The sequence below is a fragment of the Schizosaccharomyces octosporus genome (assembly GCF_000150505.1).
Source record: "Schizosaccharomyces octosporus yFS286 unplaced genomic scaffold supercont6.2, whole genome shotgun sequence".
NCBI lineage: Eukaryota > Fungi > Ascomycota > Schizosaccharomycetes > Schizosaccharomycetales > Schizosaccharomycetaceae > Schizosaccharomyces > Schizosaccharomyces octosporus.
The window spans coordinates 3,852,789-3,863,862 of NW_013185620.1; the positions used below are offsets into that span (position 1 = coordinate 3,852,789).

The following is an 11,074-nucleotide window of genomic DNA, read 5'->3' on the forward strand; positions in this document are numbered from 1 at the left end:
CACCTCACCGATTTGACCTTTCCTTGTAAGATGGCTTTTGACTTGGATCAGACAAATCTGTTCAACCAGATTCAGGTTGGTAACATGACACTGAATCATAGAATCGCTTTTGCTCCCACAACAAGACTCCGTGCTACAGATGATCATACTCCAAGCGATTTGATGCTACAACACTATTCAGACCGAGCACAGACTCCTGGTACTTTGCTCATTTCAGAAGCCACCTTGGTCTCTCTTCGTGCTGGCTTATACCCCAATATTCCTGGCATTTGGAACGACAGACAGGTCCAAGCATGGAAAAAGATCACAGACGCAGTACATGCAAAAGGAAGTTACATGGCTTGCCAATTGTGGTTTGCAGGAAGAGTTGGATCCCCAGAACTACTGAAAAAGCATGGTTTGGACTTGGTATCCCCTTCTGCTTTGTATGAAAGCGAAGATTCCAAGAAGGCAGCAGAAGCCGCTGGCAATCCCATTAGAGCATTGACCGAGGAAGAAATTCAGAGTATTATTTATGACGATTACAAGAACGCAGCCATCAATGCCATGAACGCCGGATTTGATTGTGTGGAACTTCACAGTGCTCATGGATACCTACTTGATCAATTCCTACAGCCCGCGGCTAATCAAAGAACAGATAACTATGGTGGTTCTATAGAGAACCGTGCAAGACTCTTGCTGGAAATTGTCGACCTTTTAAGTGATACCATTGGCGCCGAAAAAGTTGCAATCCGGTTGTCTCCATGGGCTAAATTCCAAGGAATGAAAGCGGAAAAAGATACAGTGCATCCAATTACTACATTTAGTTATGTAGTTAACGAGCTTCAAAAGCGTGCAAACAAGGGTAAACAGCTCGCTTACCTTTCTGTGGTCGAACCTAGGGTAAATAATAACGTTGATGTGAACTTGGCTGATATAGCTGGTTCCAATGACTTTATAAAAAGTTATGGAAAGGAAATGTTTTGCAAGGTGGCAATTATACCTATGATAAACCGGAATTTAAGTCTTTGAAAGCTGATGTAGATGGTGACAACCGCACTATGGTCGCATTTTCCAGGTATTTCACGTCAAATCCCGATTTAGTTAAGAGATTAAAGGAAGGCTTGGAGTTGTCTCCTTATGTCCGTTCTTTATTTTATGCTCCATACAACTATGGGTATAACACATTTCCAAATTTTGGTGATGAGCTGCAGTTTGACCATGAAACCGAAAAGGAAAGACGCCCCGCTCCTTTGATTTGAATTTGTTTTTAAAAGCGAGCGTTCATTAGATTACAGGAACAGGAATAATAGGTATTTAACGATTTTCGATGAAGTTGCTAATCAATATTTTATTCGACTTTAAAATATTTACGTGAAACTTTATGATAAACCTAAAAAAAGTAGTAAAACCATTTTAGAAAAGATACTCTTGATACGGTACTGAGGGATTACATTTTCGCATGAATCTTGAAGATTTTATGTTCCACTGTATAATCATAAGCATCCTTCCGACATGTAATGCTTCTCTAAAATTTTGTGACTAAATAAATAGTCTAACTAACTTGATGACCATAATATCCAAATCAAACTTTGTTAGGTCGATTTGTTTGCAACAGTGTTCTCAGTTATCTTTCACTCGAGAACAGAAAGTAAATCTAATATTGAGAGTTAATCTACAATAATATAAGTAATACCCAAGCAGCACTTTTTCGTAAAAGTGTTTGAATACATGAATGTCATAAACATTGATTTTGATAATATCAATTTATGTACAATCTACAAAACAATCCGTTAAATAACCATTTGTTACATGTGTTCCTTACAACTTCTTTATGTAGCGATTGAATCAAACGAATTTCTTTTTCAAGCGAATCGAAAAAATGTCTATTTTATATAAACAACGCTAAGTAGCTCCTCTTGTTGTTCAGTGTAGGTTTCACTGAATTTACAATAACACTTTTTGAATACGCCATTTGCAATTGATCTAATATGTTTATTTTCAGGTTCGCTTCCCAAAAATATACATATCGTGTCAACATGCAATACACTCAGGTAATCCTTGAAATGCATCAAGATTAATGATCAACCAGAGGACCAACGTAACAGGTTCTAAGCATTTCTTCTTCATTCACATCAGCATGGGCCTTCACTATAAAAATGGTAAGTACGTTACGACCAAACACACAAATTGAACTCACTATACTGCTTTGTAGCATCAATGCCAGAGTGTTTAAAAATCTTTTTTGCACCATCTGGGTGATACGGAGCATAAGCAGTAACATTGTAGACTTTTCCTCGAACAGCAATCCAGCAGTCGTCTTTTGTATTGTGCTTCTTCAATTCCTCCATCGTGACCTTAAAGGGTTCAATTACTCCCTTTCTCCTATGTTAATGTTCATTCTTTAAAACAGCCTAATGCCTAGATCAATCACTTACGGACAAATTTTCACCGCTCTCCACTAATGCGTCCCATTTTTCTTGAGTACATCCAGGATCATTTTTTTGTTTTTTCTTGCTTTTCCTTTTGATTTGCTTTTCTTCACCTGCGCGAGCAGGCTCTTCCTTGGTAGCTTCTTGCTTTGAAAACAATAATTTCAAGAAAGACGACATCTTGTCCAAAATTTTTATCAAATCAATTTCTAAATTTCTATTTATAAAAAGACAAAAACTCTTTGGTACTTGAAATCAGTATACGGAGAGGGATCAAGAAATGACTACTGAAAACCATATACAACCTTGTGCAATAAATAAGACACGGCGCCGCATTATAGTATAGTACACTTCGGTATTTGACAAGTATAATTTGAATTTTGCTTTCTATGAATGGAAGGTTTTTTTTTTTTTATTTTATTTTATGTTTATTAAATGACGAATTTTTCTTTGTCTGTCTATTCCATTCTTAGTCCTTAGTCCTTAATTAATTTCTAAGCTGTAATGAATTGGAACACTACGTATTAGTTGATGAGCTATACAATCTATAAATAATCCTCAAAGATTAGTAGTACTATAATGAACAATATTTTTCTTGATTACTTTATTTCTATCATATTCGTAGAACAGTCTTGCGCTCTTTACCTCTTGATTCTCCTTTTCCCTTTTCCCTTTTGGGTTTTATATTTTTATTTTTAAGGCTCTATCCTACGCTAGTTTTTATGCGTTAGTTCTCTTTATTGTACTTGACTAGTTAATGTTCTGGAAATGATATGAAGGAGAACAAAAATAAAGAAAGAATCTGCGGAAGCCCACAGCATCCCGGATTCCCATGTTGTCTCCAATCGTAGCACTAACGAGCCTTCAGACGGTTTTCACTTGCTGCAGTGATTGATCGGGAACTGGTGTGCTGTTTTTGCCTAGGTATAGCCGTAAACATTTGTTCCCGTCGGTACAATTACTACAAGTTCAGTTGTGATCCAGTAAGGACGTTCTTACATTTTGTAGTAAAAGACTCTTCTGTATGATGATGACATTGCCATATTCCGGCCTTGACTATATTCATAAAAGACATACAATTACACGACACTGTGTTGAAGCTATAGTTAATCACGGCAGAATTTTCGTTAGAGTAATTAAATAATCATTAAAAAGGGTGTTCGATTCTATTCACAAAGCATAAACAACGATATTGCTTAACGAATTAAAAAGATTCATGGAAGAGTGAATGAGAAAAGCAACTTAAGCCGTCTTATTAAGATAATGCTTACTTTGGGGGATGGTGCGAATGCAAAGTTGATGGACTGCAATATTGACATGAATACTTCCAAAGAAAATGCAAATTATGAAAACGTAAACCAGGTTCGTTAAAATTCAAACTTCACCACTTTGCTCAGCAAGAGGTTGAAGTTCGATTTCTTCGTTCTGAGGTACTTCATCTCCTTGATTTCTTCCTTTTAACTTGGTTAATAATTGCTCTATGATAGGAAGCATTCACGTAGTGTACATACCAAAAACATGATTCACAGCATTTCCTATGCCATTTCCTATGGCATTTGCACCGTTTCCTATGCCAATTGCGCCGTTACCTATGGCATTTGCGCCGTTGCCTATATCAATGACTAATAATCTAAGTCGTTCACGGGCAATTGGATTCACTAGAACAGTTAGAATATTTCGCAGGTTGTATGGCATACTCGAAATAAAAAGAAACAAGACAAAATCAACAAAGCAAACAACGTAGAGAAAAAGATTATTTATCTTTTCAAATTGTATTATCTTCTTTGCAGTATAATACATGGCGAAACCGGGGACATTGAGAAAACACACATATAATGCTGAAACACACATATTGAACCCAGCTTGCCTGTACCATTCTGGATACGTTACAAGAATCGCTAAAAATAGGTCAGTTATTCGAGAACAAATATTCTTAACTTACTTAATAGGAAAATAAAAATAGATCCAATAGAAACGCCAGCAAGCCCATAAAAAGCTCTTGAATATGGAGAAACCTTGTAACCAAAAATTATGGCTAGAAAAACAAGATTATATAAAATCGTTATAATAGTCATTATGCCTGCGGCAAAGGTTTTCCAACATTCTTTGTTCGCTGAAGGGTCCGACCTAGTGTTATCAACAGATTCTTGGGCAGAATTCTGAACGTGTCCGTCAGCCATTTCTAAATCGATAAATTTGTTTGAAGCTAATGAATGTGTTAGTAGCTGACGTTTTTGTTCTCTGTGAAAGGAAGGAGGTATTTGCCCTGTTGTTTACAATTATCGACAAGGTTAAGCCCAACATATAAATAAACAAAGGGATTCTCCGTCAAAACTTTCAATAACAAACAGGAATTATGAACAAACACCATTACCTTTCCATTTCAATAAATCTTACCTGAATACGGAGGGGGAGTACCCTCTGAAGAACGGGTGTCTGCCTTTTCATCAGTGAGCGTTTTCGAAGACTCTTCAGAGTCTGAAACAGGTGTGTATTTATTCTTCATTTTTGCAATGCCACATTAAATCCCAAACTAACACCTGCAGTTATACTCTAAACGAAATCAACTAGAATCACCAAGAAAAGTTCTTAAGAGTTGGTTCCAATTGTTGCAGAGTCTTCAAAAATAGGAATTGGTCCTTGCTTCAAAAACCAAACAGATCTTTCAGCTGAAACTTTTCTTTAAAACCAAAGATACAAGTTTAAAAACTCATGGTAGTGGCTTTTCGCATGTCTCGTTTCATAAAAGCTGCGACATTATGTCACCGACTGGTCACATCCTCGTTGCGATTTCTCGTAATAGTATAATCCAAAAGAGTCACTGTTTATTACAAATAGTAAACAAAGGAATATTAGGCAAAACAACCATGCTGTTTGCTTTGAATGATGTGAAAAAGGAATTGAAAATGCGTATTTTTGATTTAAAAGGTTTTATGACTGTGGGGAAACGGATTCTGAGTAAGCTACAACACTCTCCATTTTCGTAGTTTTATTTTCAAATCCGTAAACACATGGAAAGTTTGTAGATGCGACGTCGAACTATGGTAAACAAAATTTGTACGGACAAGTGAATTTTGTTTTCGTCTTTATTAAATTTATGTTATTTATACGATAGAAACCAACAAAAGCTATATCCGATAGTTCATTCATTCATTCATATTATATACACATATAATAGCGTGCGCTTACTAGCTATCGATAAGTCTCTTTAACGAACTGCATCACCCAGATCTCAAATGGGTTGGATGACAGCTTCACCTCTGCAAAGCTCTAGTCTTTGCCATTGCGGGCTTATTTTCTGGGCTTCAAGACTCTTTTTGTCATTCCTACTTTAATGTATAAACCAAATTGATATGGCATCTTTTTGTTTTCGAAATTGTACGCTTTTGGTCCTTTTACTTTGTAATCGATAATTTTCGCAGTAACTTAGTGATCAAGCAAAGGTAATTAAGAAACTCTTTCAGTCACAGTTATTTTCAACAAAAATGGATCAAAAAGAAAAGGAAGGACATCAAAAAACTGTCGAACCAGCAAAAGTTGCTTGTTTGAGCTCTTCTACAAGTTCTGAGAACTGCTTACCTAAATACAGCGAAATCCCGTATTCTCATGTTGACAATATGGAGAAAGGTAGTTTACGTTTACAGTCCGATCCAGATCCAGCACCATCATACTCAAGAAGACGACATCAAGAAGCTTCTAGTCGCATGGCGCAAGGAAATGGTCCCTCGAATTCTTTACGGGTCTGTAAGGAGATACTGTGGTTAATTTTCTGGCCGGCAAAAATTGCGAGAATCCCGGAAGCACAACGGAGACAAGAGAATGAAGCTCTTCGGCTTGGTTGGTGCCTTAATGGTTCAATTATATTGAACTTTATCTTTTCTTACAAATACCTTGTCCCCTTTATAAAGGAATCAATGAAAGAATCTGTATGGTTATGGTTTCAAATTACAGTAGCAGTTGTTCTTGTCATCGCGACTTTCTACATGTTCTTATTTTTTTGTTCATGTAAGTGAATTGGTGGATTTGTAATTTAAAGTTGTTTACTAATGGGATGCTTTTAGTGTTGGTGGATTTTATCGTTACACTGATTCCTCTAGTCCTTTCTGGAACCACTATGCTTGTTTCTGGAATATCTTCATTTCTTTCTTCGCTTTTTCTGGAATATCTTTATTTCTTTCCTCGCTTTTTTTGGAATTAGTGCGCTTTTTTCTGGAATATCTTCATTTCTTTCTTCGCTTTTTTCTGTGATTATTAGTGCTCTAGGCTTCAGAATGCCGTCAGAAAGAAACGACTTGACGGATGATGATAATTCTATCCCATGAAACAGCATGTCGTCAGAGCCTGAATGTCAATTTAATAATAGTAGTGATAATACTTTCGAGCAACCGTCTACTGAACATTCTGAGCAATCTCCAGGGTTACGCCGGGAACCTGGTCAGTCTAGGAATGTGGAAAGTAGTAGGAGTTGATTTGTACGTAGAGTAAAGCATTATTTATTATATTGCCCAATCGTTTTGGTTATTCCCTTCATGCTTATGTTTGTGTTTATGTTTCGATTATTTCGTCCCTGTATATTTATTTTAAGATTGCATTTTGCATGACGAATTCTCCTGAATGGCGTCCGTTTTCTTATTTACTTGATCTCTTCAACATTGGATAAGTAAGAATGCTTATTACTGGATGATATTGTCATTGTATCTGCATAGCTACGTTCAATTGCTTATTATTTATTCGTTTGAAACTCTATTTTCTGATCTTTGTTATTCGTTTCATAAGTCTAGGAAGATCTTTAGTTCTTGAATTTAAGAGTAGTCATTGCATTTCCAACTTCCACTGCTATTATTACCTTCATCAAAGGACCATGCCGACCCAAATGCCAGCCATATGCTTCAACAATAAGAGCCACAAAAGAAACAAAAAAAAAAAAGAAAAAAATTTAAAAACGAAGCGGTAAAAAGCCTACAGCATCCCGGATTCCCATGTTGTCTCCAACCATAGTACTAACGAGACCCTCAGACGCTTAACTGCAGTGATCGGACGGGAACTGGTGTTTTCGCCTAGGTGTGGCCGTAGACATCTGTTCGTGCATGTAAAATCACTAGAATTTGTAGCAGCACTACCGTTAGGATGAGGATTGGTACTAATGTCGGTACTTCTGTTGATCCTTTGATGTGTGTATCGTACAAAAGAGGAATGTGTGATGATTCTTCTAGAGGTAACTAGAATGACGAGGAGAGCTGCAGTAAACAAAAGAGTACAAGGAAAAAGAAGCAAAGAAAAGAAAAGCCATTTCTATGTCCAGTTGAGAAGAATAAATGACAGAATTTGTACAAAAGAACAAAAGGAATGGCATGGAAATTCGACGAATTCCAGTGGTGGCCAAAAGGCAGCATCTAGAAAGTGCTAGGCCGTTTAGTTGCTCGTGATGAGTAGGTATAAATTGGAAGCATGTAAAAGTCAATCGACAACATCTACAAACAGTATTAAATTATTTAACTGCTATCTGAAATTGAAAACTGCTATTGCTAATCGCTATTAACAATGTCTCTCCAACCCTTCTTTGAATTGCACCCCTTCCAAGACGTCTTTTCTGACTTTTTGAGTTATTCTCCTCGTGTCCAACGCCAGAACCGTGTTGGTGATTTGTCACCGGCCATTGATGTTCATGAAGGCAAAGATACCGTCGAGGTGGATGTAGAACTTCCTGGTGTCAAAAAGCAAGACGTACAGGTTCATTACGATGAAGGAAAATTGACGATTTCTGGTGAATCTGTAAACGAACGCAAGAGCGAAAGCGACAAAGGAAACCAAAGATGGTCGGAACGTCGCTTTGGTTCCTTCTCTCGAACAATCACCATTCCAAACAGGGTGGACGCCGACCGCATTGAAGCTCAATTTAACCACGGTATTCTAAGCATTGTCTTGCCAAAGATTGAAGAATCTCGCTCGAGAAAGCAAATTGCCATTCACTGATTCTAATTCAGCAGAGACAGACTATGAAGTGAATCGGAAACTTTTAACGCACAATATTTTCTAATGACGAGACGAGTTTACGAACCTATGGATCCAGTAATTCTGAATTGACATTGTTTGTGGTTATGAAAAATAATTAATGAATGAATAAATGTATGAATAAAATAGTTGTTTTGTGTTTTATTAATTAAGAGACAATTGTACGTCGTATTGTAAACATCAAAGGTAGTTTTTGGAACCTCATATTATGCTAATTCTTGTATTTCTAGTTTCTGAGCGTTATTATCGAAACAATTAGAGATGCTTAAATGTCATTACATTTGAATGATTTTACTGAAAGCAATTCTTCTGTTGAAATATTCTAACGACGAAAGCTTTGTAATATAATTAGTTTTATATTATATAAGAGTAGAGCAGAGCAGAGCAGAGACGAGAGGAGAGGAGACGTCTGCATAGTATGCATTTCAAAAGAAAAATTATTATCAAATTAAATTAAAATGAAATGAAAAATCAAGCTAGAATAGAATATTTTGTTTATTTTGTGTAACTGTGTAACTAACTTAAATCAATAGCAACCATATAAATTGTCACAAAAACACATCAAAGTAAAAATAAGCTACACATTAGCAAAGACAAAAGGAATTGTGGTGTCTATCTCTTAACGATGGAAATAAATTCATTTAATAAATCATATATATATATATACGATTATATATATTCTCTGGTCCAGGATTTGCCAATGTTGATGCGGTAACCCTGCTAGTAGGGCCCACTGGTTTGTATCAGTATTTGCAATAGTGATAATATAGTAGGCATTTTAAATTTGAAAGAGAAGGGTTTGCAAGGTTTTCGACAAAATGAAGGTAGCAAAAGGAGCTTTCAAGCATACATTCTTAAGATTCTTTCTCAATGTCAACAAATCTACAGAAAAGTACAAAGCCACCAAACATAACGGTTTTCCATAAATTATCTACAAATACAATACGACAATACGATTCATTTCAACATGCAACGATTTAAAAATACTGACTGTACCATCGAGGCTGAAATTTCGTCAATATTTACTATTTTATTCTTCATTGCGGATACTTTGTGAAAGCCGCAATTGGAAACCGCACTGCGGCCAGTGGATCGGCGGATTATGAGTCATTCATAAAGAGAAAAAATAACATAAATAAAAGATCAAGCTGCCAGAAATAAACATGAAAATTGGAAAAACATTACTATATACTTTTGGTTTGAAAACCAGTCGAGCAGTTGCGAAAGCTGAATCTGAATCTGAATCTCACTCATAGGGAAAAGAAAAAAAATATAAAAAGACAAAAGACAAAAGTGAAAAGTAAAAAGTAAAAAGTAAAAAGTAAAAAAAAGAAATGGTTGGCAGTGTTTCTCGAATTCGCTGTCGTCCCCGCTATTGGGCTTTTCTTTTAGTGTCCATACCTTTGATTTGCTTTCTAACATGGGCAATTTGCTTGATTGTTCTTTTGGTCTTTGGAATACTCAACACAAATGGCATGCTCCTGATCAACCAAAACCTGTCTTTCTGACTGATATGGGTGCGCATGCGCATACAAAAGGATTTTTCATTCCCATGACTGTTATTACAGGTGTTTTCTATATGCTCTCTCTCCTTGCCATTCGTCTATGTGGGCAATGGGGATTCATATATCCTACATCTTCCGAGTTAGAGGCTATTTTTGGTTGGTTTTCTGTATTGACAAGCGCTGGTTGTGCAGGTTGTTTGATTGCTCTGTCTATTCGTGATACGGTACATCACCATCGCCTCAATTGGCAATTCACGGCATCTTATTATGTCTTGGCATTTGCTGCTGCTGACAGTAATTTGGTTGAATGGCTTTTCGCATACTATCGTTATCATAAACAAAGTAATCTAGTAGCTGTTTCTTTTTATTTCAAGGCTTTGATCAGTCTTGCTGCTACTGCTTCCGTCATTGCTTATGCAGGTATGTATCATTATCATGACCATTCTCGGTCAGCTAGATTTGAATGGGTTGTTGAATTTTTATGGGCTATTTATATTTTTCTTTTCTGTCTAGATTTACTTCCAGCGATCCATTATGAACGGTATCCTTTGAATGACCTGGAAAAGGGTGTGTCTAGTTGACTAGACAATTTGTTTTCTTTTTTTTCCTTTTTTTATTTTGTTTATTGATAGTTGTACAATAGATTATTATTTTCATTTTTTAAGGAAATACTTGCTTTCCGCAAAAAATCAAGTAGTAAATAAACAAATAAATGAAATAAAATAAAATAAGAGCAAGCGAAAACAGTTTCCAAATACGCTATGGGAGAGAATCAGAAATAGAAATAGAAACAGGCTGCTGCTACAGCTTGAGAATTTGGGTCATAGGAATGCTGCATTTCTGGGATAAGAAATGACATGACGGACTGGAAAGGAACCACACACAACAAGGCATGCAATGATCTTCTAAATAATAGTTGGAAAAAAGAGAAAAGTAAAGGTAAAGGTAATGTCCATAAAAATACAGAATAGAAAAAGAAAAAGAAAAAGGTAATCTTGCTTCGTTTATGCTCTTTATGTGAATGCATGGTTTAGAATCGACGGTGTCGCTGCTTTTTCTTTCTTTTTTTTATATGAAAATTAAAAAGAAATAGTCGTTGATTCGTTCTTGACGAATTATAAATTCAATTCATCGTATAGAGTATTA

The 11,074-nt window shown here is 36.1% G+C and overlaps 6 protein-coding genes and 1 non-coding gene across 7 annotated transcripts; 4 read left to right on the forward strand and 3 right to left on the reverse strand.

Annotated features, from left to right (window-relative positions):
- Nucleotides 1–30: 30 nt before the first annotated feature.
- Nucleotides 31–1,241, forward strand: SOCG_01139 (NADPH dehydrogenase; the record flags this gene model as incomplete). Its single annotated transcript, XM_013163559.1, has 2 exons — nt 31–882; nt 945–1,241. 2 exons carry the CDS (start codon nt 31–33, stop codon nt 1,239–1,241), a joined length of 1,149 nt encoding a protein of 382 aa, XP_013019013.1.
- Nucleotides 1,242–2,056: 815 nt separating this feature from the next.
- SOCG_01140 (NADPH-hemoprotein reductase) lies at nt 2,057–2,591 on the reverse strand (the record flags this gene model as incomplete). Its single annotated transcript, XM_013163560.1, has 3 exons — nt 2,057–2,130; nt 2,180–2,336; nt 2,418–2,591. 3 exons carry the CDS (start codon nt 2,589–2,591, stop codon nt 2,057–2,059), a joined length of 405 nt encoding a protein of 134 aa, XP_013019014.1.
- Nucleotides 2,592–3,221: 630 nt separating this feature from the next.
- SOCG_01141 (uncharacterized protein) lies at nt 3,222–5,141 on the reverse strand. Its single transcript, XM_013163561.1, has 5 exons — nt 4,809–5,141; nt 4,354–4,617; nt 4,109–4,309; nt 3,923–4,069; nt 3,222–3,865 (listed from the first exon to the last, which is right to left on the reverse strand). Exons 1-5 carry the CDS (start codon nt 4,915–4,917, stop codon nt 3,786–3,788), a joined length of 801 nt encoding a protein of 266 aa, XP_013019015.1. The 5' UTR covers nt 4,918–5,141; the 3' UTR covers nt 3,222–3,785.
- Nucleotides 5,142–5,676: 535 nt separating this feature from the next.
- Nucleotides 5,677–6,880, forward strand: SOCG_01142 (uncharacterized protein). The gene is made up of 3 exons (XM_013163562.1): nt 5,677–6,416; nt 6,473–6,687; nt 6,739–6,880. The coding sequence occupies exons 1-2, from the start codon at nt 5,897–5,899 to the stop codon at nt 6,607–6,609; spliced, it is 657 nt and encodes a 218-aa protein (XP_013019016.1). The 5' UTR covers nt 5,677–5,896; the 3' UTR covers nt 6,610–6,687; nt 6,739–6,880.
- A 487-nt stretch (nt 6,881–7,367) lies between these two features.
- Nucleotides 7,368–7,482, reverse strand: SOCG_16323. Its single transcript, XR_001203011.1, has one exon. It is a non-coding gene; the product is annotated as a 5S ribosomal RNA (ribosomal RNA).
- Nucleotides 7,483–7,804: 322 nt separating this feature from the next.
- Nucleotides 7,805–8,594, forward strand: SOCG_16324 (uncharacterized protein). The gene has a single exon (XM_013164100.1). The coding sequence runs from the start codon at nt 7,953–7,955 to the stop codon at nt 8,382–8,384; it is 432 nt and encodes a 143-aa protein (XP_013019554.1). The 5' UTR covers nt 7,805–7,952; the 3' UTR covers nt 8,385–8,594.
- Nucleotides 8,595–8,889: 295 nt separating this feature from the next.
- Nucleotides 8,890–10,591, forward strand: SOCG_16325 (uncharacterized protein). The gene has a single exon (XM_013164101.1). It carries the CDS (start codon nt 9,844–9,846, stop codon nt 10,507–10,509), a length of 666 nt encoding a protein of 221 aa, XP_013019555.1. The 5' UTR covers nt 8,890–9,843; the 3' UTR covers nt 10,510–10,591.
- The last annotated feature ends 483 nt before the right edge of the window (nt 10,592–11,074 follow it).

Coding starts and splice junctions, on each gene's coding strand:
- SOCG_01141 (XM_013163561.1), bottom strand. CDS start 4,917: ATGAAGAATAAATACACACCTGTTTCAGACTCTGAAGAGTCTTCGAAA. Junction 4,310..4,353: donor TATTTTTATTTTCCTATTAA/GTAAGTTAAGAA, acceptor ACCTATTTTTAG/CGATTCTTGTAACGTATCCA. Junction 3,866..3,922: donor TGCTGTGAATCATGTTTTTG/GTATGTACACTA, acceptor CCAAGTTAAAAG/GAAGAAATCAAGGAGATGAA.
- SOCG_01142 (XM_013163562.1), top strand. CDS start 5,897: ATGGATCAAAAAGAAAAGGAAGGACATCAAAAAACTGTCGAACCAGCA. Junction 6,417..6,472: donor GTTCTTATTTTTTTGTTCAT/GTAAGTGAATTG, acceptor GGATGCTTTTAG/TGTTGGTGGATTTTATCGTT.
- SOCG_16325 (XM_013164101.1), top strand. CDS start 9,844: ATGGGCAATTTGCTTGATTGTTCTTTTGGTCTTTGGAATACTCAACAC.
- SOCG_16324 (XM_013164100.1), top strand. CDS start 7,953: ATGTCTCTCCAACCCTTCTTTGAATTGCACCCCTTCCAAGACGTCTTT.